Here is a 23,241-nt window from a genome sequence, read left to right on the forward strand (position 1 = left end):
GGATCCCATTCACTTGCATTTTATGGACCTACAGAGCTGAAACATTCTTCTAAAAATCTTCGTTTGTGTTCTGCAGTTGAAAGAAAGCTATACACATCTGGGATGGCATGAGGGTAAGTACATGATGAAAGACTATTCCTATAATACCACTCATGCTTTGAGAAAAGTGAATGCTTGAGGATGTCACACAGTCATCTTTTAACAAACTGTGTACCCAGGTTCTATCATAAATTATGAAAAAGGCCTATTTTTGTGACACATTGTGAACTACATTAAATTGAAGAATAAATCACATTCTAAATCACGTAAATAAATGTCAGAGAACGTTGAGTCTCATGGTGTCCTCCAGTGGGCACTGTTCAACCAGTCAATGGGTGAGTTGCCACCAGAATATAAAGGAAGAAGGGCTGTAGGTTTACATTTAGAGAACTGAGAGTGGAAACAACACTTACGCGGTTGTGTATAATAAAACAATGCATCTAGATTGAGAAGTATGGGCTTTGGCAGTCTCGTTTAGTTTATAGATGGATTCGCCTGGTAAGTGTAAGTGTTATTTGCTGGCGCATGTCTATACTGAATGAAATTGTCACCGAAGCTAACCATACGAATAGTTGTATCCCCTAACTCTTCTTGACTGCATTTTATTCTTGCATGAATTCAGCTGCAATTTACAGGGTATTAGATTTGATTCGTATGAGGAATAAGCCTATTTCTTGTTCATTTCTGTGAATGTCCTTCATTTGTTTAGCTGCTCGGTTCAGTTGTGTCAAGTCAGTATCAGATCATTCGTTGCTCATGTCAAAACATCATACTTTGTAAGTTATGTCATTATATCGGTACTAATTTGCAGTTAGACTGTCAGGCAATTTTGATTTCGTTTCAGTCGGCAGTCCAGCGGATGACCATTGGAAACTGGATTAATTAGGATTTTGTCCGGATTGTTTACTCCCTGTTTAAATAATCTGAGATCAGATGTGCAGGCTGTCTGAACCACAAAACTGCAGGTTTCGCTTTCAAACCATGTCTCTCCAAACAGCTTGATAGTCGTTATATATTTTCAATATTCGTCTCAAAAGCTAATTAGGATTTTCTTTGTTACCCTTTTTGTAGAGAGCACCGCCAGGTTTGATAAGAATATACAAAATGCTTCGTCTGCTGGCACGGCGTAGGTGTTTTTATTGGTGAGCAAATCTTTGTTGGCATCATTCATCAGCACACCTGGTCGTAGAGGAATGTAGGCGGGGCGGTCGATTTCCTGCATTGTGCGGTTTACCTGCACAGTAACCATTCCTATCATATCAGGCGCCAGCTGGAGGATTTGGTTTACTTTGAATATAAGCCCTTGTGGATGTTTGATCCGCCGGACACAACCGTAATGTCGTAGATAAATCTCTTAGTGAAGGTTATTGTATGTTTTGTGTGACTTGCAGAAGGGAAAAGAACAAAGTGTGGTAAGTATTTTGCCCTCCATGTAATATACACCTGTAGTTCTTCAATACACTGAGTGTTTTAAATACAGATAGCTGCTAAATCGATTGAATCTTTGGTTGTATATTGATTAAAAGACAGTTGATATGACATCTATCTTTTCAAATAAGTTGGACATAATGTTTCTATTTTAAAAGTGAAGGGGACGGAATGTTTAGCACATGAAGAACATGCTGTATATACTCACTGAGCACTTTATAGGAACCCATGAAGCACATTTTTAACTAACACAAGCTACCTGACATGTGCAGTATATACAACACTGCTAAATTATACTGTATAAATGCATTACTGACTGTGTGTGTACTGTGCAGCACTTACTGATTGCACTTAATTTTATTAAGTGATTTTAAAATTAACTTCCATGTAAAGCACTTTGAATTACCTCTGTGAATGAAATGTGCTATATAAATAAACTTGTCTATATATATATATATATATATATATATATATATATATATATATATATATATATACACACACACACACACACACACACTGGTGGTGTATATATTTGAAATAATGTACAGATTTTGCTCTTATGGAAAGAAATTGATACTTTAATTCACCAAAGTGGCATTCAACTGATCACAATGTTACTATTACAGTTTGAAAAAAATTCAGAACTTAAACTGCTTCAAAGAGTTCTGATGAATTGATGACAGCTTTGCAGATGACATTTAACCCCACACTTCCTGTAGCACTTGCCATAGATGTGGCTGTTTTGCCGGGCACTTCTCACGCACCTTACAGTCTAGATGATCCCACAAAAGCTCAATGGGGTTAAGATCCATAACACTCTTTTCCAATTATCTGTTGTTCAATGTCTATGTTTCTTTGCCCACTCTAATCTTTTCTTTTTGTTTTTCTGTTTCAAAAGTGGCTTTTTATTTGAAATTCTTCCCATAAGACCTGCACTTCTGAGTCTTCTCTTTACTGTTGTACATGAAACTGGTGTTGAGCGGGTAGAATTCAATGAAGCTGTCAGCTGAGGACATGTGAGGCATCTATTTCTCAAACTAGAGACTCTGATGTACTTATCCTCTTGTTTAGTTGTACATCTGGCCTTCCACATCTCTTTCTGTCCTTGTTAGAACCAGTTGTCCTTTGTCTTTGAAGACTGTAGTGTACACCTTTGTATGAAATCTTCATTTTTTTGTTGTTGTTTTTTTTGCAGTTTCAAGCATTGTATAGCCTTCATTCCTCAAAACAATGATTGACTGACGAGTTTCTAGAGAAAGCTGTTTCTTTTTTGCCATTTTTGACCTAATATTGACCTTAAGACATGCCAATCTATTGTATACTGTGGCAATTCAAAAACAAAGACAATCTTAAACTTCATTTAACGAACCAAATAGCTTTCAGCTGTGTTTGATATTATGGCAAGTGATTTTCTAGGACCAAATTAGCAATTTAGCATGATTACTCAAGGATAAGGTGTTGGAGTGATGGCTGCTGGAAATGGGGCCTGTCTAGATTTGATCAAAAATGAAATTTTTCAAATAGTGATGGTGCTGTTTTTTACATCAGTAATGTCCTGACTACACTTTGTGATCAGCTGAATTCCACTTTGGTGAATTAAAGTAACAATTTCCTTCCGAAACAGCAAAATCTGTACATTATTCCAAACTTTTGGCCGCCAGTGTGTGTGTTTTGTTCGTGTATGTGTGTGTATAATATATATATATTAGTTTAACAACAATACTGCCTTTCAAAGGCAAAACACAGTAACAACACATTTTGTTATGACTGGAATTGGGTCTCTTTAGACTCAATTTTAGTCTTAGACTCTTTAGACTAAAAATGTACTACATGTCCCCCACATCCCCCATGTATTCTACGCCCATATTTCAAGCACATTTACTGCTAGACATCCCCCTCCTCTTTTGTCTTCACTTCTCCTACTTCTATTGTAGTGCAGAACCTGTATTTCAAGATCTGGAAAAGTAAAAAGCCAAAATTCCTTAAATGGAGCTTTTGGTCTATCGCTAATATAATATAGCACAGTATGAAAAGTGTCTGTATATATATATATAATATATATATATATCACATACACAGTATATATTTATGTTTGTTTATATATGTGTTGCTATAGCTTTTTTTCTCGTGATGAAGCAAACATTTGAGAAGTGAATGTCAGCACAATCTTTTTTTGGTTTGAGTGGAAACATCAAAAATTTAGCACATGATCTGAAAAAAAAAAAAGAGGAATAACATCAAGTTCAGGCTTAAATTTTTACAAGATTTATTTACAAACTTCAAAAACGGTGGTAGGTTGATCGTATAGCAGTCAATCTAATGGAAAATTTTATTTGCTATGTCATTTATAAGCATTTTTATAAGTTGATATTGCTGAGAACAGTAGAAAAAAAAAGTATGTCTGAGAACACCAAGTAGAGTTACAGTAACTGGTTTGAGACATAATTCTTTAGATTCTTCTAGCTACTGCTTTTGAAGGACCAAAGCTGAGCTAAGTCATTGGTCTTTGCTCAAACACAATGTTGATTGTTGTGAACCCCTTATAAAGGTGTCATTATCTGTGCAACGTGGTGACATGATGATTACAGGCCAGGGTGTGACTTAGTGGTGCACAACGTGGCAGTATGTTTACAAATGTTGCATAAGTTTGCTGTAGTGTACACTGCAAACAGGAAGGAAGGTACAGATAATAATACAGCCTTTAAAACCGTGTGAGACTCTGCAATCACCATTAACATGCTAGACTCTAGAGTTTAAACTTGTATTTACGGAAAGGGAGTGAACACTGCAAAGGATGTACATTGTGTTGTGTCGATGCTTTTGCATTGTGCTGCCTTAACGCTCTTTACGAAAATTTGCTCAGGACTGAAGTATTAATTAATGATCTTGTCTTATAGGGAGCTGTGGTCAGGGGTTGGATGGGCCGACCTCCCCAGATACAGAGCCTATCATAACAGATCCTAGGCCCAAGGACCTTAGTGCTGTGTCACATATGGTACCATTCCACTATTCTACTGTCTAAACAATGTGCAATTCTATAACATTTGATAATAAGATTGTCCTTGTTGTTTTTATATATATTTATATATGTAATCTGCTTCTCAGGATGTTCAGGGATACAGATGGGTATGCTGGAAGGTGTGGCTGTGCCGCATTGTGGCTGTATGTACTTTAGGCCTGCTGCTAGTGCTCTTCAACTGGCGCCCTCGCCTTGGCATCCTGGCCCGTTGTACCGCCTGTCCCATTCCAATGGCAGATGTTCTGCTATTAAAGGTATTGTCTCGATATGCAGACTGTTAGTGTCTATTTTACTGAAATGTTCAATATCTGTTGGTAAAACATGAACAAAATCTGGAAGAAGATAAATCGCTTGGTCCCGCTTTTCCATTACAAGGAAGCATGTGTTTTGATTATTACAGGACAGATATGGACAACAGTTTGTTATAGATGTGCTTACAGAAGAGGTTGAGGAAGGCAGGTAAGAGCCACAGTACATTTATTACTCATATTTCTCCTTTTGTGTATTCATTTGCATCTGAGTTTCTTTCAAAAATGAACCCTCTACTTGTGCTATTTTTTGCATTGAAAATATGGTAACCTATTATATGTTACCTATTTTACAAATTGTGGGAGTATAAACATGGTTTTCATAGATCAGTAGTGAGTAGTGAATCCCATGAAACCTGTCAAGAACATGTCTGGATCTTATTTCACCCCAAATTCAAAGACATTGTTTTGTATAAAGATTAAGCCTATTTATTGTCCCATTAAGTGTTTTTCATTGTTAGATCATTTTCATGACAATTAAGCATACCCCTACAATTCTCAGTTCTTTAATGTTAAACAATACCTAATTCTCATTACTGTAATGTGAAAAAAACAAACAATTATATATTATTTAAATTGTAAAATATTTATGCATTGTGTTTGTATTTGTTGTACCATATGTAATTTATTCCGATTTTAAAGGTGCACGCAGTAATTTTTCCTCATTAAAGAAGATTTATTCCTAAAGAAATTAATAGTACTTTTGAAACTTGTATAAAACTGTGAGCACTTACATGAGATGAAGACTCCAGTCATATCAGTAATCTTATAAAAGCTGTTTTATTCTACATGGAGAGAGTCCCTTTATGGGGTCCACCATGTTAGGTCACATGACCAGCCGATTACTACTCGCTTAATATTGCTTAATCTTTAATTTAAACAGCATTATTTTGATGAAAGGTATAGTTCACCCAAAAATGAAAATTCTCTCATCATTTACTCACCCTCATGCTATCCCAGATGTGTATGAATTTTTTTCTTCTGCAGAACACAAAGGAAGATTTTAAAAGAGTATCTCAGCTCTTTACATCCATAAAATGCAAGTGACACTTGATCTATGCAGTCTCCTTGGTGATCATGATTTCAAACTCGATTACACTTCCTAGCGCCATCTAGCAGTCTGCGCATACATGCGTCAAATACAGCAAAAATAAATTAGTTACATTTTGGTCTGTTCTCATCCAAACCACTGGAGTCTTTTGGATTATTTTAATACTTTCTTTATGTGCTTTTTGGAGCTTGAAAGTTTTGGTCACCATTCACTTGCATTGTATGGATGTACAGAGCTGAGATATTCTTCTAAAAATCTTCATTTGTGTTCAGCAGAAGAAAGAAAGTCATACACATCTGGAATGGCATGAGGGTAAGTAAATGATGAGAGAATTTTCATTTTTTTGGTGAACTGTCCCTTTAAATATTGTATTATGGCAATTTTTTTTTTTTTTTTTTTTTTTTTTTTTTTTTTAAAAGAGTTATTTAACTCTTGTGTTCAACTCTTCCAGTTTGGAGTTTGTGGTAGGAGATGCAGATGAAAATGAATGTAGGGACACTGTGCAGCTACACACAGAAAAGGTAAATGCAGTCAAAACAGGGTATTTTGTATATTTCTGGACCATCTTGTTCATATCTTGTTTTTCCTTCTTCTAGAAAACATTGCTTAGATACTATATGTTTGAGGGCATGCGTTACATATGGATGGCCAAGAAAGGAGCTTTCTGCAAAGCAAGGTACAGTCTTGTTTTTTGTTTTTGTATTAGTTTTCTCTGAAAGCTTTACATGGTTATTATAGTGACTGAAAAGTAGTAAATAATCATTTGTTCCCAGTATTCTCAATGAAGGCTGGACCTGTTCTGACCTGCATGGCCGACAGCAAGGACTGAGTCGAGCAGACCAAAGTGCAAGGTTTGTAACTCTTAAATGCATATATGACACACAAATATATTTCATACCATGCACAATCACTGCCTTTCTTGGCCTTACACCCTTTCTATCCTTCAGAAAGCAGATCTTTGGGGCCAATATTATTGACGTACCTGTGAAGTCATACTTGCAACTTCTCTTTGAGGAGGTAGGCCTTCTCAGTTTCTTTTTAAATGATGTTTTCTCAGTTGAAAATGTTGTCAAATGAAGCATGCATATACTTAACCAGTTTCCTTGTATATTCCAGGTCCTCAATCCATTCTACGTGTTTCAGGTGTTTAGCATCATCCTGTGGATGTCAGACAACTACTATTATTATGCTGCTTGTATCTTCATCATATCCTTAATTTCTATTGCTGTGTCCCTCTATGAGATTCGTAAGGTACATAAACATTTGTTGTTGTTTTTAGCAGTTCTTATGTGTTTTTGTGACTTTATATAGTTAGAAGTTATTTTATGTTTCTACAGCAAAGCACAACTCTCCGCCGAATGGCCCGCTTGGTAGTGAATGTTACTGTGCGCAGAGATACTGGAGGTGACGTTGTTTGCCAAATGGCAAAAATAAGTCTCGCTAGATTCAGTAATTTCTAGCAATAGTCAGTGGTATGTTGGCTGTTTATCGAAGTGTTTATTCATTATTGACATCTTTGTTTGTTTGCTTCTATTTCTTTTTTTTTTTTAGAGGAGGAGTTTGTGAGCTCTGAGGAGTTGGTTCCAGGGGATTGTATTGTAATTCCAGCTGAGGGTTTGCTCCTGCCCTGTGATGCTGCCCTGCTGGCAGGGGAGTGCATGGTGAATGAAAGCATGCTGACTGGTGAGAGGATGCAAACAACTTCTAAAATGATGCATTGAACTGAATTTACAGTGGCCCCAAAAAGAATTTGGACACTTAAGGCACAGATAAAATGTATGCATATTGTTGCGTAGACATTTGAATAAATGAATGTGCAAACAAATGATCCTATTCTAGGATTCTATTAACAATAGACATGTTCCTAGAAATTGTCCAGTTACTAATAATGCAAAAGATATGGATGCATTTTAAAGTGTAAATTAAGTGTCCAAACACTGTACTTATAAAAAACCTATCAGGGGTAAAATGCTTAATGGTCATCATTAGTCCAACAGAGCATTCTTTATAGGTTTATTGCATACTGTTTGAGACCCTTACCATTTTTGCTCTTCTGTCTTTCTGTCACTTACTGCTTATTGTTAGGTGAGAGTATACCTGTGATGAAGACTCCATTGCCGGTTTCTGGGGCCACATACAGTCCAGAGCCTCAACGCAGACACACGTTGTTTTGTGGCACAAATCTTATCCAGGCTAAAGGAGGCGGCTCTAATGGGAAAAGGGCCATTGCTGTTGTAACATGCACAGGTAAGTTAAAAATTTTTTTTTTTTTTTATTAAGCATGTACTGTAGATATACTGTGGATACACCTTCCTGAAAAAAATTTGATCATGTCTTATTAATTTGTTAAATACTGTAACCCTTTTAAGCTATGAGTTTTTTTTTTAAAGATTTCCTGTTTCAGTGGCATACCCAAAATTAAAGGCTTTTAACTCGGCAAAAAAACAAAAAACAAGGAGAGTCAAGTGTTTGGTATCATTTTAAATAACTTTTTATAATGATATAGATTATGATAAATTCTTATTTTTCTGATTTGACATTATATATCTCAGGGTATAAGTAATGTAGCTCTGAAAAACTTTTGTTTTGTTCCCAGTCATGTCACCTGTAACTGATTACAATTTTGTGTTAATACGTCAAAGCAATCAAAAGTTATAGCATTACAAGAATAATATATCCTAGCATCAAAAACGACTCCAAGTGTCCACAAACCTCTCCAAACATAATAATGGTACATAAGAACTAATTACACATGCAAGTACAACAATGACTTAAGGTATAATTTCTCTCCAAATCATGCAAGCATGAGTAACGAGGTCTCATTTTGTACCATTCTGTGTCATTTGAGCCATCGAGTCATGTACTTGACGCCATCTCCTGGTGGCTATAAGTAATTAGAGTTAAGGATCCTCTCTGCCCATATTTGGATGACTTCCAACTCTGGTTGCAGCAATCTGAATCCTAATATGATTGGTTTAGCGTTCCATGGTGCTGGACAATGTACATTATCATTTCCGATGAAGTCAATTGATCCAGGAAAGCTAACGTGTTCTTATCCAGATAGCACATTATGTGCTATATGCACATTGTGCTTCGTGTGGATTATCTAATGATCTATGCATTCTATTACGTTGTGTGTGAGATCGTTTTAAACATAATCACCTCCAAGTAATGGTATGTGATATTTTATGTTTTGTTCATTTGTCCTGAAGCAACACCTGTTTACATGTAACGTATGTCAAAGATATATACTTAGCTGTTACTCGCTATATTTTTGTCTGTGAGTAAAACAAATAGTCTGGTTGTATTCTACTCTGAGAGCTTTCCAACGACATTTGACACATGGCTATATTTGATCAGTTTGATGTTTTTACCGATTACAATTATATGTACAGTGCAAAATTATCAAATGGAACACATCTGATTTGTCTGCAAATTTCAAAGCTTTTGTTCAGTTTTGTCATTATGCCTAAATGCATTGTAAAGTACAGCTTCTAAGCTTTTAAAATGATACATGTGTTGGTCAAGACTTTATTAATATTTTTTCTTGGCAGGACCCAGCCATTAACCCATCCGAGTTTAAAGGGTTAAATTCTCTTCAATAATATGCTATTATGCTTAATCTTGGCTAAAAAAGAAGCAATCAAATTACTTTCATCTTGAGTTTTTGTTTTCTTATTGAAACCACATTCATTTCTGTTACTCAGGATTTTTCACAGCCAAAGGGGATCTTATTAGCTCTATCCTTTACCCTCAACCATTAGACTTCCGCTTCTACAGGGATGCAATGAAGTTCCTACTTTTCCTAGGAGTTCTAGGTAAATTGGGTTACTGGCTACCGTCTCATGTATTCCATGACTATTGTTTGTGTTGGTTATAATGCAGAATATGGCCCTTATCAGAATGAAATTCTTTTGCGTTTCAGCACTGGTCGGCACTATTTATAGCCTTGTCATACTTTCAATGAGCAAGGTAAGTATTTTAAAGTTGATTAAGGGGACTGTGTCCACCATATTTTTATTATAAACTACCTCATTATTTGTGCTGTCACTTTAAAGGAATTGTTCACTTAGTCGCTTTAAAACTGTTCCATTCTTTGCATAATACTTTTTATTTGGATTTCTTGGATTTTCTTAAATATATCCACTTTTGTTTCATCAGACAACCTGGAACGAACTAATCATTAGATCTCTGGACATTGTGACAATAATAGTTCCACCGGCTCTTCCTGCTGCTATAACTACAGCTGCTATCTATGCACAGAATCGCCTGAAGCGATGTGGGGTGTTCTGCATTAGCCCTCCTCGCATTAACATCTGTGGCAAGATATCACTTTTCTGTTTTGACAAGGTGAGAGAACAAAGTTTCAGAAGATCATTTGTTCTGCTTTTTGAAAAATACCTACATGCCTTACAAGACTTGCCACAATGTCACAATTGTCATACGTTCGGCGTATCCGCCTTCAAAACCGGTTATACCGGTAATACCGTTGGTTGGACACTCAGTGGGGCTATGGTGTAATTTTCGTTGCTCAGTGGCCTACACAATAATACAAGGTAGCTTGATTTCAAACATTTAAATTGATTTATTATTTATTTTAACTAAATGAAAATGAAACTGAAAAAATAAAGTGTAGTCAGATTAAATTGTATGTTGTTCAACAAACCTCAATCAACACGCCACACAGCAAACATACGCTATGTACAAAACAAACATGCAAAACAATAAATATATACAGTAGTCATGTAAAAAAAAAATTGTCACGAAAGAGCATGTCCACCTTTCCAGGCTTGAGCAGTGATCTCTTGGGGGAGTCACTTCATTCCACGCCGTTTCAGATGCGGTGCTTGTTGCGCAAATGCACAAATATTTTTTGCCACGTTTGCCAGCAGTGGGTAATGCAGCTTCTTGGCTTTCCACAGGAGATGTCACTCTTTTATGGGAATCATACATTCGTTCATTCCGATAATGGTCTTCTTGGCACCAAATGCGCCCTTGAGCTAAAACAACACAAGACGCAACAAGCAGAATGCAGGTGTATCGAGATGCATTTTGAAGTTATTTTTTCATCTGTCAAGGAGGTCCAACTACTAGAACATAATTACATTGAAAAACAGCACTGATGGATGCAAATAAGCATTCGTTATGAACCGCCCCAACAAATAGGCCTAATGGAAAAGGCTATGACCAGTGAGAAAGAAAAAAAATTATATCCACATTTCCTTTTAATAAACACTACCTTTCCCAAAAGAACGAATCAGTGTTTTTTTCAGTTAACGGTGTTCTTCCCTGTAATTAATATGCCTTTTCTGTTTTTAAAGCTCAACGAAAAGCACTCTCTGTTTAAAACTGGGCTTATCCATTTATAGTATTTGACTAACATGCTAAAATGGTATCACTAAAATAAATTTGGCCTTTCAGGGCCACTGTCTTTGTACATGTAAAAAAAAAAAAAAAATTTATAGAAAAAGCTTTACATGAATGTAGTGTATTTCTCTTTATATTCCTTTTTTTTTTTTTTTAAGTGCTGCAGTTTTCCCTTTACAGTTCTCATTGTGTCTCTCTCCATCTTCCTCCATCATGAATATGTTTTTACTGGTGTTTTGGAATCACAATGATGGGAAACGATTATATTGCACTCGAATGCTGTATTTTTGACTAAATATTTGACTAAATTCTCCTGCTTTTGATGGAAACATGACAGAAGACGTGCACAGAGTGGCATTGATCTTACTTGGATCTTTCGCCCGCAGCCGCTTTGGTCAGGTAGCGTCCGTGTTCTCACACAACTCGCCAATAGTTGAACCTGATGCGAGTCTGCAGCTGGATGCATCTCCAACTCACGCTAATGGTGTCTGTTTCATGTCAGTTTCTCTAAATTTGTGACACGTTCGGGTGCAGTTTGTGTGCGGGTCACTACAATATGGGGCAAACCACATCCCGCTTACAGAAGACGTTAAATGTAACGTCTTCTGTAAGTGCACGTACACAGTAATTTTGATATGTCGATAAAGAACATCTGGCTTTCAATGCATTCATTTAGGTTTATTTATCATTTAGGCAAACTCGTTAGGTGACTTTATGTAGGCAATTCTATTCGTTTGGCTATTGATATGGAGTGTTGTCATTAAGTACGTTTCTTTCATAATGTTTACCCATTTTACCGGTATTAAATTATGCACTGGTGTCGTCCTGTGTACCGAGTATAACCAGTAACACCATATACTGTTGCAAGCCTACACCTTACACAGTATGGTATATTCTTATCATTGTAGTTTCAAACTTTTGCCCTAATACCATTTTATAGTTACCTTTTTCAGAGTCTTGCATTTTAGGCTGTTAAACTTTTATTGCTCAGCAAATGCATTCTGTTTGTTTAAAGATTACGTCAGCAATGTCCTGGTATGAGACCAATAGAGTAGTTCTTTCTTTTATTATTCAGCTTGTGGCAACTACCATTTTAGATCAGTTGACTTGTTAAGAATATTCCTTTTAGGGTCATTTCCATAGAAGCTAGTTTACATGGATATGTTTACTGACCAGATTATGAACCATTACTAATAAGATAAGTTACACTTTACTGCCGTGTATGAAAAATATCAAGATCCTGCCTAAAGTAAATAAGTACAACCTGGATGTGCTGTATACCCAAATCAAACATCCTTATTCCCACATTGTATGCATGTATTTTGTGTCAACAAAAAGGACTGTTCAAGGCATTTACTTAGGTGTTTAAGTTAATGTATTTAAAGGTGTTCCCCTTGATCTTCCAATACATTCGAACTGACTCAGAATGACAGGGCATTCCAATGAAAAGGTCATGACAGACCAGTAGTGAATAATCGGTTGTAAAGCAAAAGCTTGTAAATTATAAAGTTTGTATGTCTTTATTTAAAAGTGTATACTGTGATCTTTTCAGACAGGCACTCTTACAGAAGAGGGTCTGGATGTGTGGGGTGTGATGGAAGCTAGTGGAACAGGATTTGGCGAGCTGGTCCCTGACCCTCGTCTTCTCCCTCCTGGGCTGATGCTCTCTGCACTTGCTTCCTGTCATTCTGTGGCTTTGCTAGCTGATCAACCACTTGGAGACCCACTAGAGCTCAAAATGATTGAGTCCACTGGCTGGGTAATGGCTCGTTTTCCACAGTGGTTGTTATTCTTATTGTTGTTTAGTGTTAAAACTGGCACAGAATACATTTTGCAGTGAAATTCTAGTAATCTAATGCATATTAATGGAATAGTCCACCCAAAAATGGAAATTCTGTCATTATTCACTCTCATGTCGTTCCACACTCATATGCTGTTTTTGTGGAAAACACAAGAATTTGTAAAGTGACCACATCTCTCAAGCTCCAAAAAGGACAAAAAAACAAAAATGCATAAAAGTAGTAAAAATTACTCAAGCGCTACATTCCAAGACTTGTGAAAGCTTTGAGGAATAAACAAATATATAATTTATTATACCCTAATAATCATCCCCTCTGCTGCAGGTCTCAAATTTTTGAATTCCATTTTTTAAATCTGAACATGGATGCGGAAAAGATTTCAGAGTTTTAGTGGAGATGAAGATTATGAGGGAATAATGACTTATTTCAGTCTGTTCTTCACACAAAGCTATTGTACGTTTTTTTTTGTAGCAATTGTATTACGAAGACTTGGAATATAGTGCACAAATCAGTGATTGTTTGTTCATGAATGAATCTGTCTTTTTGAACAAATCTTAAGTGATCGTTCTCATTCACCTCCATACACTGACTCATATTTCTCGTTCACTTGTGTCTCTCCCTTTTGAAGCCAAAGTGTTCCAATTTGAAGCGCGAGACTGTCTTGGTGGATTTTCACAAAAAGTCACCAATGTTTATGATGCTTTAACACTGCAGGGGTTAAGTTTCATAGTATAATTATAGATGCAAATTTTAATAAGTGATAATTCGAGTCACCCTGAGATGAATCAAAATCACCACAAATAGCATTAACTTTGGTGCTTTTTTAGAGCATGACAGATGTGTTCACTATGAACTGTGTGGAAAAGAGCTATATCATGAATTTTTCCTTGTGTTCTACGGAAAGAGCATAAAGGTTTGTATCGACATGAGAATGAATAAATAATGACAGAATGTTAATTTTTTGGGTAAACTATTCCTTTAACCTTATGACTCATGTGAGCTGTTGTATTTATTTGTTAGTCAATTAGTCAGTTAAAGCAACTTTAATGTGTATTGCATGCAAATGGCAGACACTGACTGAGCCTGCAAATGATATGGGACTTGATCTGGAGTTTGGAAGACACAGAGTACTAGCTGAGATGAGGCCTCCTGCATCTGAACTCCACTCTGAGGGAACTGTAAGTGATGCACCCTGCTAAACAAGGAAACAGTCATGGTTGTGAGCACTGATGAAAGAAGGAATTGACTTAAATAATGAATTGCGACAAAGCAAAGATAATCTTTATCAACTAACTCAGTTGTCACGTTTTATGTTTTTTAGTCTGTCATTCAGCCAGTGGCAATATTGCGGCGGTTTCCTTTTTCCTCTTCACTGCAAAGGATGAGTGTGGTGACTGTAGGACCAGGAGGAGGTTCACCTGTCGCATTTCTTAAAGGAGCACCTGAGATGGTGGCCAGCTTCTGCCTTAGAGAAAGTGGTGAGGACTTGACCCCTAAAACTTGTCCTGGTTTCGTTTACACTTTGAGAAAGGCAAATGGGGTATATGGAACACTGCCTATTTATTGGTGCACTCAGTTTTGTTCCTGTCTTTGTGCTCTCCTTGTGACAGTGCCTACTCATTTTTCACCCACTCTCCGGGAGTATGCAAGCCAGGGCTTCAGGGTCCTAGGATTTGCCTACAAGCAACTTGATAAGGAGACTGACCTAAGCACTGTTGAAAGGTCAGCTGTTTTGTTTTATGTACATCGAGTTTATACTTTGTTTTTGGTGTATGTAGTTTAGTCAACATTAAAACTGACCCTGTTTCTTAATGCACGTTCTGGTGTTATGGTGAATGATTCTTTTGTGCATGTTAGTCCAAAGAACCCCGGGTTGCTAACTCCATTTCACATTGACTAACTGGAAAGTAGCAGCATTAGCATGACATCTTGATGTTTGCTTGTAGGGTGGATGTGGAGAAAGACATGAACTTTCTGGGTCTGTTAGTCATGAAAAATCAGGTGAAGCCAGAGAGTGCTGGAGTAATTCATACCCTTAAATTGGCAAACCTTCGGCCTGTAATGGTTACAGGTACGTCCAAAAATAATAAACTTGATATAAACACTGTTAAATTGTATAATTGTGCCAACAGTAACAATACTGTTATACTATATAATTTTGCCAACAATAACAATGCTTTTATACTGGTTGTTTATAACTATGATTTGCTTTTTGTTTGTCAGGCCTAGTTGAATTCTTACTAAACTTCTGAATTATCATTTTTGTTGGCACTGTCTGTTGTAGCTTTATGAGATGCAAGCAGAAGTGGTTCTGTGAAAGTGATTCAGCAAGTTTTTTCTTTTTTTTTTGCTCTGTCAGGTGACAACATCCTCACAGCTGTGAACGTAGCACGAGCATGTGGAATGGTTTTGTCACATGAGCGGGTTATTTTCGTTCATGCGTCGCCCCCTACTGCCAGTTCAATGGCCTCACTGCAGTTTCATCAAGAAGATGGTGCAGTAGCCATCATTAATACTCAGGAAACGATGGATGTGCTAGCACAGGTTTGCTCAGCTGACCCAATTGATTGCTATAAAGTTACCACTGACATAGTTATGTCTTGTGTTTTTCATTAAGGGTCATCAAAATAGTTCATCTAAAATGAAAATGCTATCATGATTTACTCACCCTCATTTTGTTCCAACCTCATATGACTTTCTTTCTTCAGTGGGAAACAAAAGGAGATTTTTCCTTACAATTACAAATAATGGGTACTAAAGATTTCTAGCTTCAAAAAAAGGTTGCAAAATCATAATAAAAGTAGTCCTTATGACTCATACGCTATATTCCAAGTTTTCTGTAGTCATATGATGGCTTTGTGTGAGGAACACACCAAAATTTAAGTCGTTATTCACTTGTATGATACTTCTGTGTTGGCTTTTTTTTGTCACTTTCAATATATGGAAAAGTGTATTTAGGATATTCTTACATTCACCAACAACATGAGGAAATTTTCATTTTTGGGTGAGCTATTTCTTAAATTAAGAAGAGCAACAAAGAGATTAAGATTTCCTTTTCTTGTGCCCTCAGGGCCTCTATCAGAGTGGTGCTGGCTATCATTTAGCTATAAATGGAATGTCCTTTGCAGCACTTTGTGATCATTTCCCTGAATATCTTCCAAAGGTGACTTACTTGATAGAAAAGTTCTTTTAATATTGATTGATATTGAATATCATTCCACTTTTTGACTTGTAATGTGTGCACCATAGTTTTCAAAATTATTTGTCCAACTCCAACAGTGCGCATTGTTTCCATGTTGCAGATTCTGATGAGAGGTACGGTGTATGCCCGTATGACCCCAGACCAGAAGACCCAGCTGGTAAAAGCACTGCAGAAACTGAAGTGAGTACAGGTTAAATGGCAGAGAGCTGCATTAAAGAGCAGTAGTATGTAATAGGTTTGTAAAATCGCCTTTAACACTAATTACAATATCCATTTCTCCTGACTCCTGTGCAGTTACAGAGTGGGCATGTGTGGGGATGGAGCCAATGACTGTGGTGCCTTGAGGGCCGCAGATGTTGGTGTGTCATTATCTGAAGCAGAGGCCTCTGTGGCTTCTCCTTTCACATCCAAGTCTGACAACATTAGCTGTGTGCCTTTACTTATAAAGTAAATAGCACACACTTTTCCAATTCTTATACATGGATTGTCTAGTTCACTCAGCATTCTATACAATACTGTAGTATTATATTATATTATATTATATTATATTGGAGCCATCATGTAATAATAATAAATAATGAATTGTTCCAACATAGTTATTAAACTGTTTAAATTGTATTTATCTGTTTGTAATGGAATGAGACAAATAAATGCCTGATTTGTTTGAAATTTGTTTTAAAACAGGGAAGGCAGGTGTTCACTGGTGACATCATTCAGTCTTTTCAAGTACATGGCCTTGTACAGTCTGATTCAGTTTGCCTCTGTACTTATTCTCTACACTGTGAGTGTTTGCACATCCAAATTCAATTGCAAATCATCAGCTAAATCAAGATCCCAAGTGTAGTAAAATAAAGTTTATAATAAAATGAATCGAGCAATTTAACAAAGTTTGTGATTTTATTTTTTTTGTAGGAGAAAACAAACTTGGGTGACTTGCAATTCCTCTTCTTTGACTTGATCTTGGTGACGGTTTTGGCTATAGTGATGGGAAGAGGAGGACCCAGCGATAGGCTCCATCCACAGCGACCAGCTGCCAGCCTTTTGTCTCTGCCAGTTCTTGCTAGTTTATTGGTACACACTGTACTACTGATCCTAGCTCAGGTGTCTGTCTTGCTTATCACTGTGTCACAAGACTGGTAAGTTTGATAACTAAGAACTCATTTTCAAGTAACAGGAAATAACTTTTTAGCCCGATACTACTTCTATATTATTCCTCTGTGACTGTTTAGGTATGTTCCCCTAAACTCCACTAAAACGGGGGCTGCAAACCTTCCCAACATGGAGGACACAAGCGTGTTTGCCTTATCAGGGTTCCAGTATATCATCATGTCTGTTGTGATAACTAAAGGATATCCTTACAAAAAACCACTATATTATAATGGTGAGATTCTAAACATTGGCTCTATCTTGTTTGTTTTTGCCCTCTTATTCTTAGACCTGTTTCACACTGAGTTTGGACATTAACTTTATTACCACCTGCTGGTGAAATCTCTAAACTGCAAATGCAGGAACTGAATTTAGACTTTGCACTGCAAACAGACATGGTATTAAAACGTCTTAGCACAATAAACTATTTCTCAGGAAAATAGAAATTGGGGAGTAATTTTAGGGAAGTACTCAGTTTGGTGATCCAGAAATCACTTTATTTTCTGTATAGAGTTGCAGTTAAGTTACATGGTAAAAACAATGTCAGCCTGCAAGCACATTGCAAGCCTGCTTTTGCTGTTACACTTCAGCACTGCATATGTGTGCGGTGTGAAAGAGGCTTTATATTTATGTTTAGTTTAATAAGCTTACTGACAGTACATGTACTGACTACATGTTTTTTCTCCTTTTTAGTTTTGTTCGTAGTCACACTATTGGTCTTCTTTGGAATTATGATCTGGCTGGTGCTTTTTCCTCATACCATCATCCATAAACTGCTGCAGCTCTATGACATTACCGATATGAGCTATAAACTTCTACTGGTGGCTGTAGCTGCACTTAACCTCTTCATATGTTACTTGCTGGAGGTAAAGACAAGTACATGTACTGTATGTGTAAATGGCATTTGAAACATGCCACCAATATCAGTTATTGCAGTTAAGTACTCATTCACAATTCCTTCCCGCACTCTTTTAACAGATTCTTATTGACCGAGGTGCCCTAAACTGCCTTCGCAATTTCCAAGGGAAACGCGAGTCCAAGAAGCAGTACAAACGTCTGGACACCTTGTTAGCAGAAACACCCTCATGGCCACCACTGAACCAGCCCTTGTTCCCACCACAGTGCTCCATCATTGGTGTTAGCTAACACCTGTCTCCTGCTTTAGCATTCAAGTCCAGCTCTCCCTCTGCACATATCCAAGGATGCCAAAACTCTGTTACAGCCTCTCAATGCACTAGTGAGGTATGCGTATCAGACGCTATCCTTTTCTGCCTATTATATATGGCACATGACTTTTTTATCATGCAGCAACAGGAGTAAACTAAAAATCACTGTTGATGATGATGTTTCTAATACAAAATATAAATAAAGCATAAAAACGTTTTAAATGTTTTGAAAGGGTGTGCTGAATGATTTCAATTTAGGGACCAAACTGATGTGGAGTGAAAACTGAGACGAGTGATCTGAAGATATTTTTTAACCAATACTGGTGAATTAGAAATGTGTACATGCAAATTACCAGTTTATACTAAATAAAGGGCATATTGCCATGATGCACTTGCTTCTGTTTTAAACATGAAAACTACAAATGGAGCAGAAGAGCCAAAAAACAGTTTGGTCATGATCCAAAATGTCACATTTCTGATTTATGTAAATCTGCTAAACCAGAACATTACAAGTTCTCCAGATGTATTTTGCTTTCTTTTGACTCATAGTTAAAGAATAATTATCATTTTACTGCTCAAGTCATCTGAAACCTGTATAATTGCTTTTTAGTTTAGAAGAATGCAAGCTGCTGTTTTACGTGTATAGATAGTGCTCCAAAAAGGCAAAAGTGCCATAAAAGTATCCGTAATTTGATTTCATCATATTTGTGAATATTGGGGATCTGTGGTGTATACAATGCTTAATTAACTTACTGTATGTGAATTTGGGCAGTCACCCCCCTTTCTAAAGAAACAGATCTACATGAATCATGTCACACATTCTGGATTCTGATAGATGACTAGTCTGCATAATGTGTCTATAAGCAGTTACCAGTTCATACCAGTTGAGGTATGGCTGAGAGATGGCTCAGATATATTTGTGGATCAAAAGATTAGACCTGAGAACTTGAGTTCAACATGAACTTACTGATACTACAATACTGATAGAAACTAAGCTCTTTTAATTTGAGGAGCTTCTAGCACTGCTGTTACCACTAAAAGGTGAGCAAGTTGCCCCAGTCATCTTTGTTTATTATAAGAGAAATTAGTGCTATATTCATACCAGTGTTTCCTTCAGAATTCAGCTCTTGAAGCAGGGGGAAATGCTCTGCAAACAAATGAAATCCTGAGAGAACCTTGCTTGTACAATATGTATATTAAAGAGAGATTGATAATATTTTAATTATATTATGTCTATTATTAATATTATAGTATTAATATATCATTATTGTTTATGTATATTACAAAATTTATTAAAACTGCTCTAGGGAGATGAAATGTAGCTGTTTAAGTGTTTCTTTTTCACCCTGAAGCTGAGCAGGTCTGGTTGCACACAAGGCAATTATTATTATTATTATTATTTAATTGGGGGTTAATATCCTTTTTGACAATGTCCTGTCCTGTGCATTTTAAGTGTGATTCAGACTTCCACTGAATCCAGATTCCGTTCACGGATTGTATCTGAGAGCTGCCTGTGGCGTTTACTGATCGCGTGTGAGAGCTGCGTTTTTGTTTGGGTACACGTGCGGCGCGAACATGCTGTCGTCAGCGCTCTCAGAGCAGTCCACGTTAGAGGTCCACCGAGTTTTTAAGTCAGTTTTTCCAAGTAGGATTTTGTGTTTGGTTTTGTAATTTATGAAAAAAATATACAGTCCTTCCGAACTTGTTTCGAGCACGCTCTCTCACTCACATACGCGAACGGATGTGTTAGGGGCCGTTCACATCGAACGTGTTCACGTACGTCTGCTCTGCTTTTCCATTGTTTTCCTTTGTAAACACGCACTGGATGAACGTCCATACCTGTTGCACCACGTCTCGCTGTTTCTTCAGTGTCTCACGCAGGACCGGCACATTTTTAGGCACTGTGTCAAGTTAAAAATAACTTGAGGTCTCAAAAACGCACCTCGAGACACCTGCGATCTGTTTCATTCGTTGCGCTGCGTCTAGGTTGTTTTTAGCGCGTGAGTCACAAAGATTGAACGTTCTGAACAAGTTCAGGGACAAAGAGGTGACTGCTACAGTGTTTAACGTTATTCCAGATTGTTCTGCACCAAGCAAATTTCAGCGCTTGATGAACGGCAATGTTTTAACCCCCTTCTGCTCTAGTGTGCTGAGGGGCCTCCGTGCCTTGAATGTTTACTGTTACAATACTGCTACTAATGTTGCCTACGATGCTTACATAAAATACAACCTCTTTTGCAACATGTTGAACAATACACTGCAGCCTCCAGGTGAAAGTAGATAAGACAGAAATATATTACTATTGCATACAACAAATCCTCAAAGATATAAAATCAATACTGTATCATATTATAATGACAAACTCGACAACAATAAATAATTGTTGGTTTATAATAATAAAATTACAGCTGAATACCAACATGTTAGTGAGTGAAGTAGCAGGTTTTGCACAACCAGTTCATTTAAAAAAATTAAAAACAAAGTGTTTTGTAGAAATATATGTATTGCTTCTTTGTCACTTTATTGTTAAAACTGGAAAACATGTATTATCTTTAACTAGATTTTATTTCATTAAACATTTTGAATGTACTTGGCTACGATGTGTGATAGAATGAATTAAACATTTTAAAATAATTATTTAAACAAAACATTTCTAAATTGGGGCTCCGGGCTGGTCGGTTGCTTGGGGCCTCAGAAATCATAAACATGCCCCTGCGTTTACGGATCGAGTGTGAGAGCTGCGTTTTGCGTTGACGGAACGCAAACGCATGTTTCCCGGCTTGAATAGCTAATGCGCATGCGCGTTCTCGAGTTGATTGACAGGTGATGTCTGTACCTAAAAGGTGATTGTCTCTTTTTACTGTAAGGCGGGACTTACTTTCTACATCCCTTGGCTGTTGAGTGCTCAGAGCTCCTTTCTCCCATTCGTTTTAATAGAAGTGGTCAATCCCTGCTAAATCATCTCTGACAGAACAAACATTTTGAGGGACAGTGACTCAGATTGGTAGGGAAAAAACTTAATATATGCAATTTAAATATTTAAAAACACCTTATTTTGTTCATTAATGTTTTTAAGATTATGATCTCATTTTGATGTACATATTTAGTATTGTACAGCTCTGTTGTTTGCAGTGATTGCCTTGATTGACACTTGATTGTAAAGTTACAATAATAATGCAACACATGAACAGTATACATTACAATAGTCATATTTGTCCTCCTGTAAAGTTAGGGTTATTTTGCTAAAAGCAGTGTTAACACTAAATAATCTCTTATGTAAAAATATTTAGGGTTTGTATAACATATTTATGGAGCGTCAAGCTTTAAGATAATGTCAAATAAGATCCTGTATAATTAGATGTCTTATTTGATTGAACAGAAATGATGCTACATGTCAATGCTGCTTATTTGTGTGCGTGTGTGTGTGTGTGTGTGTGTGTGTGTGTGTGTGTGTGTGTGTGTGTGAACAATCTCTCTCTCTCACACACACAAACACAGTTTAATTCCATTTCGATAAAAAGTACTTTATTGGGGTCATTGTGTTTATATAAAATATTACCAAAGCATTAACACAAAACAATTACTGACAAGAAAATAAAATATGATAATAATAAAATAGGACGGAATAACAGTAAACAAAGATTAAAATAAGGTGCCAAGCAATGAATAAAATAAAAAACTTTTCTTCCACAATCACAAACAGACAACAATTGTAATTCTGATGTAGTCTATATTTTGTCATTTAAAATTAGATAATCACACTGCCACAGACATCGTGGACACAAAGCATTCTGACTGGATGGTAGGGTTTTATTGTAAATAAGTTAGGCTTTATGGTCTCCCCAGTGGCGAACTGGCCATTGGGAGAACCGGGACTTTTCCCGGTGGGCCGGCCGCGAAATGGGGCCGCATGGGCCACCGCGTTATGCAGAACGTGCCACAAAATGGCGCCGCGATATGCAGAAAGGGGCAGCGATATGCAGAAAAGGACAGCAAACTCAACAACTTTTGGGCCAATTTCAAAATCCTGGCTGAATTTTCTTCCCAGTCCGCCCCTGTGTCTCCCCGTTACTTTATTACCGCACTCTGCAGCAGCCTAAGTTTAAATCTGTAAGATGAATTTCAAGTGCTTTTATTATCGTTTCTTTCCTGTTTGGCAGGGGATGAAATGAAACACAGTGTCTTCTGAACCGCAATAGGCCTACTAACATACGAACATAGCCTACATGACCAGTAAAGACACATATTAGTACAAAAAACAACAGAACACTCCGTAGAAGAACAATACAGACAATATATGCAATGTATTACTCGCAGTGAGCTAGATCTATGCTAAAGTGTAAACTAGCCTACCTCCCTTTTTACTGTTGTGCAAGTTGCAAATCTGCATATATTGAGGCGATGTAGGCTGTACATTGTGAGGTTGGATCAAGTTTTCTTGTGCAAAAAAGAAAAAAAAAAAGACAGGATTGTAGAGGCAACAGAATATGCATATTCATGTTTTAAATATCCTAGTGTATGGAAACAGTACATGCGCATCTTTGTATAGGCCTACGGTGGCGGATCACAAGAGAGGCACAAGTAACGGAGACGGTGCGTGTTGGAGTGTTTCCATCAACACTTTTTTATGCGCATTTTAGGATATCGCATAAAATCTGCTGGATGGAAACAACAAAATGCGAAAACAAAATCTCCAAAATGCGCATAGAAAAC

General features: G+C 37.0%; 1 protein-coding gene across 3 annotated transcripts; it reads left to right on the plus strand.

The window, feature by feature from the left end:
- The first annotated feature begins 390 nt into the window (after positions 1-390).
- Positions 391-21,059, plus strand: atp13a2 (ATPase cation transporting 13A2). 3 transcript variants are annotated; one of them, XM_051662034.1, is made up of 29 exons: positions 391-537; positions 4,368-4,465; positions 4,576-4,743; positions 4,890-4,948; positions 6,300-6,369; positions 6,445-6,524; positions 6,622-6,699; positions 6,796-6,865; positions 6,965-7,099; positions 7,186-7,252; positions 7,400-7,531; positions 7,934-8,095; positions 9,556-9,666; positions 9,774-9,820; positions 10,010-10,198; positions 12,768-12,974; positions 14,085-14,192; positions 14,336-14,492; positions 14,625-14,736; positions 14,961-15,085; positions 15,374-15,558; positions 16,085-16,177; positions 16,317-16,396; positions 16,511-16,663; positions 16,901-16,997; positions 17,129-17,352; positions 17,446-17,597; positions 18,056-18,228; positions 18,341-21,059. In XM_051662034.1, the coding sequence occupies exons 1-29, from the start codon at positions 525-527 to the stop codon at positions 18,506-18,508; spliced, it is 3,513 nt and encodes a 1,170-aa protein (XP_051517994.1). In that variant the 5' UTR covers positions 391-524; the 3' UTR covers positions 18,509-21,059. The 3 variants fall into 3 exon arrangements, with proteins under 3 accessions (XP_051517994.1, XP_051517993.1, XP_051517995.1); XM_051662033.1 differs by having other exon boundaries at positions 411-543; XM_051662035.1 differs by lacking the exon at positions 391-537 and adding an exon at positions 1,132-1,451.
- The last annotated feature ends 2,182 nt before the right edge of the window (positions 21,060-23,241 follow it).

Source organism: Myxocyprinus asiaticus, chromosome 29 (genome assembly GCF_019703515.2).
Source record: "Myxocyprinus asiaticus isolate MX2 ecotype Aquarium Trade chromosome 29, UBuf_Myxa_2, whole genome shotgun sequence".
NCBI lineage: Eukaryota > Metazoa > Chordata > Actinopteri > Cypriniformes > Catostomidae > Myxocyprinus > Myxocyprinus asiaticus.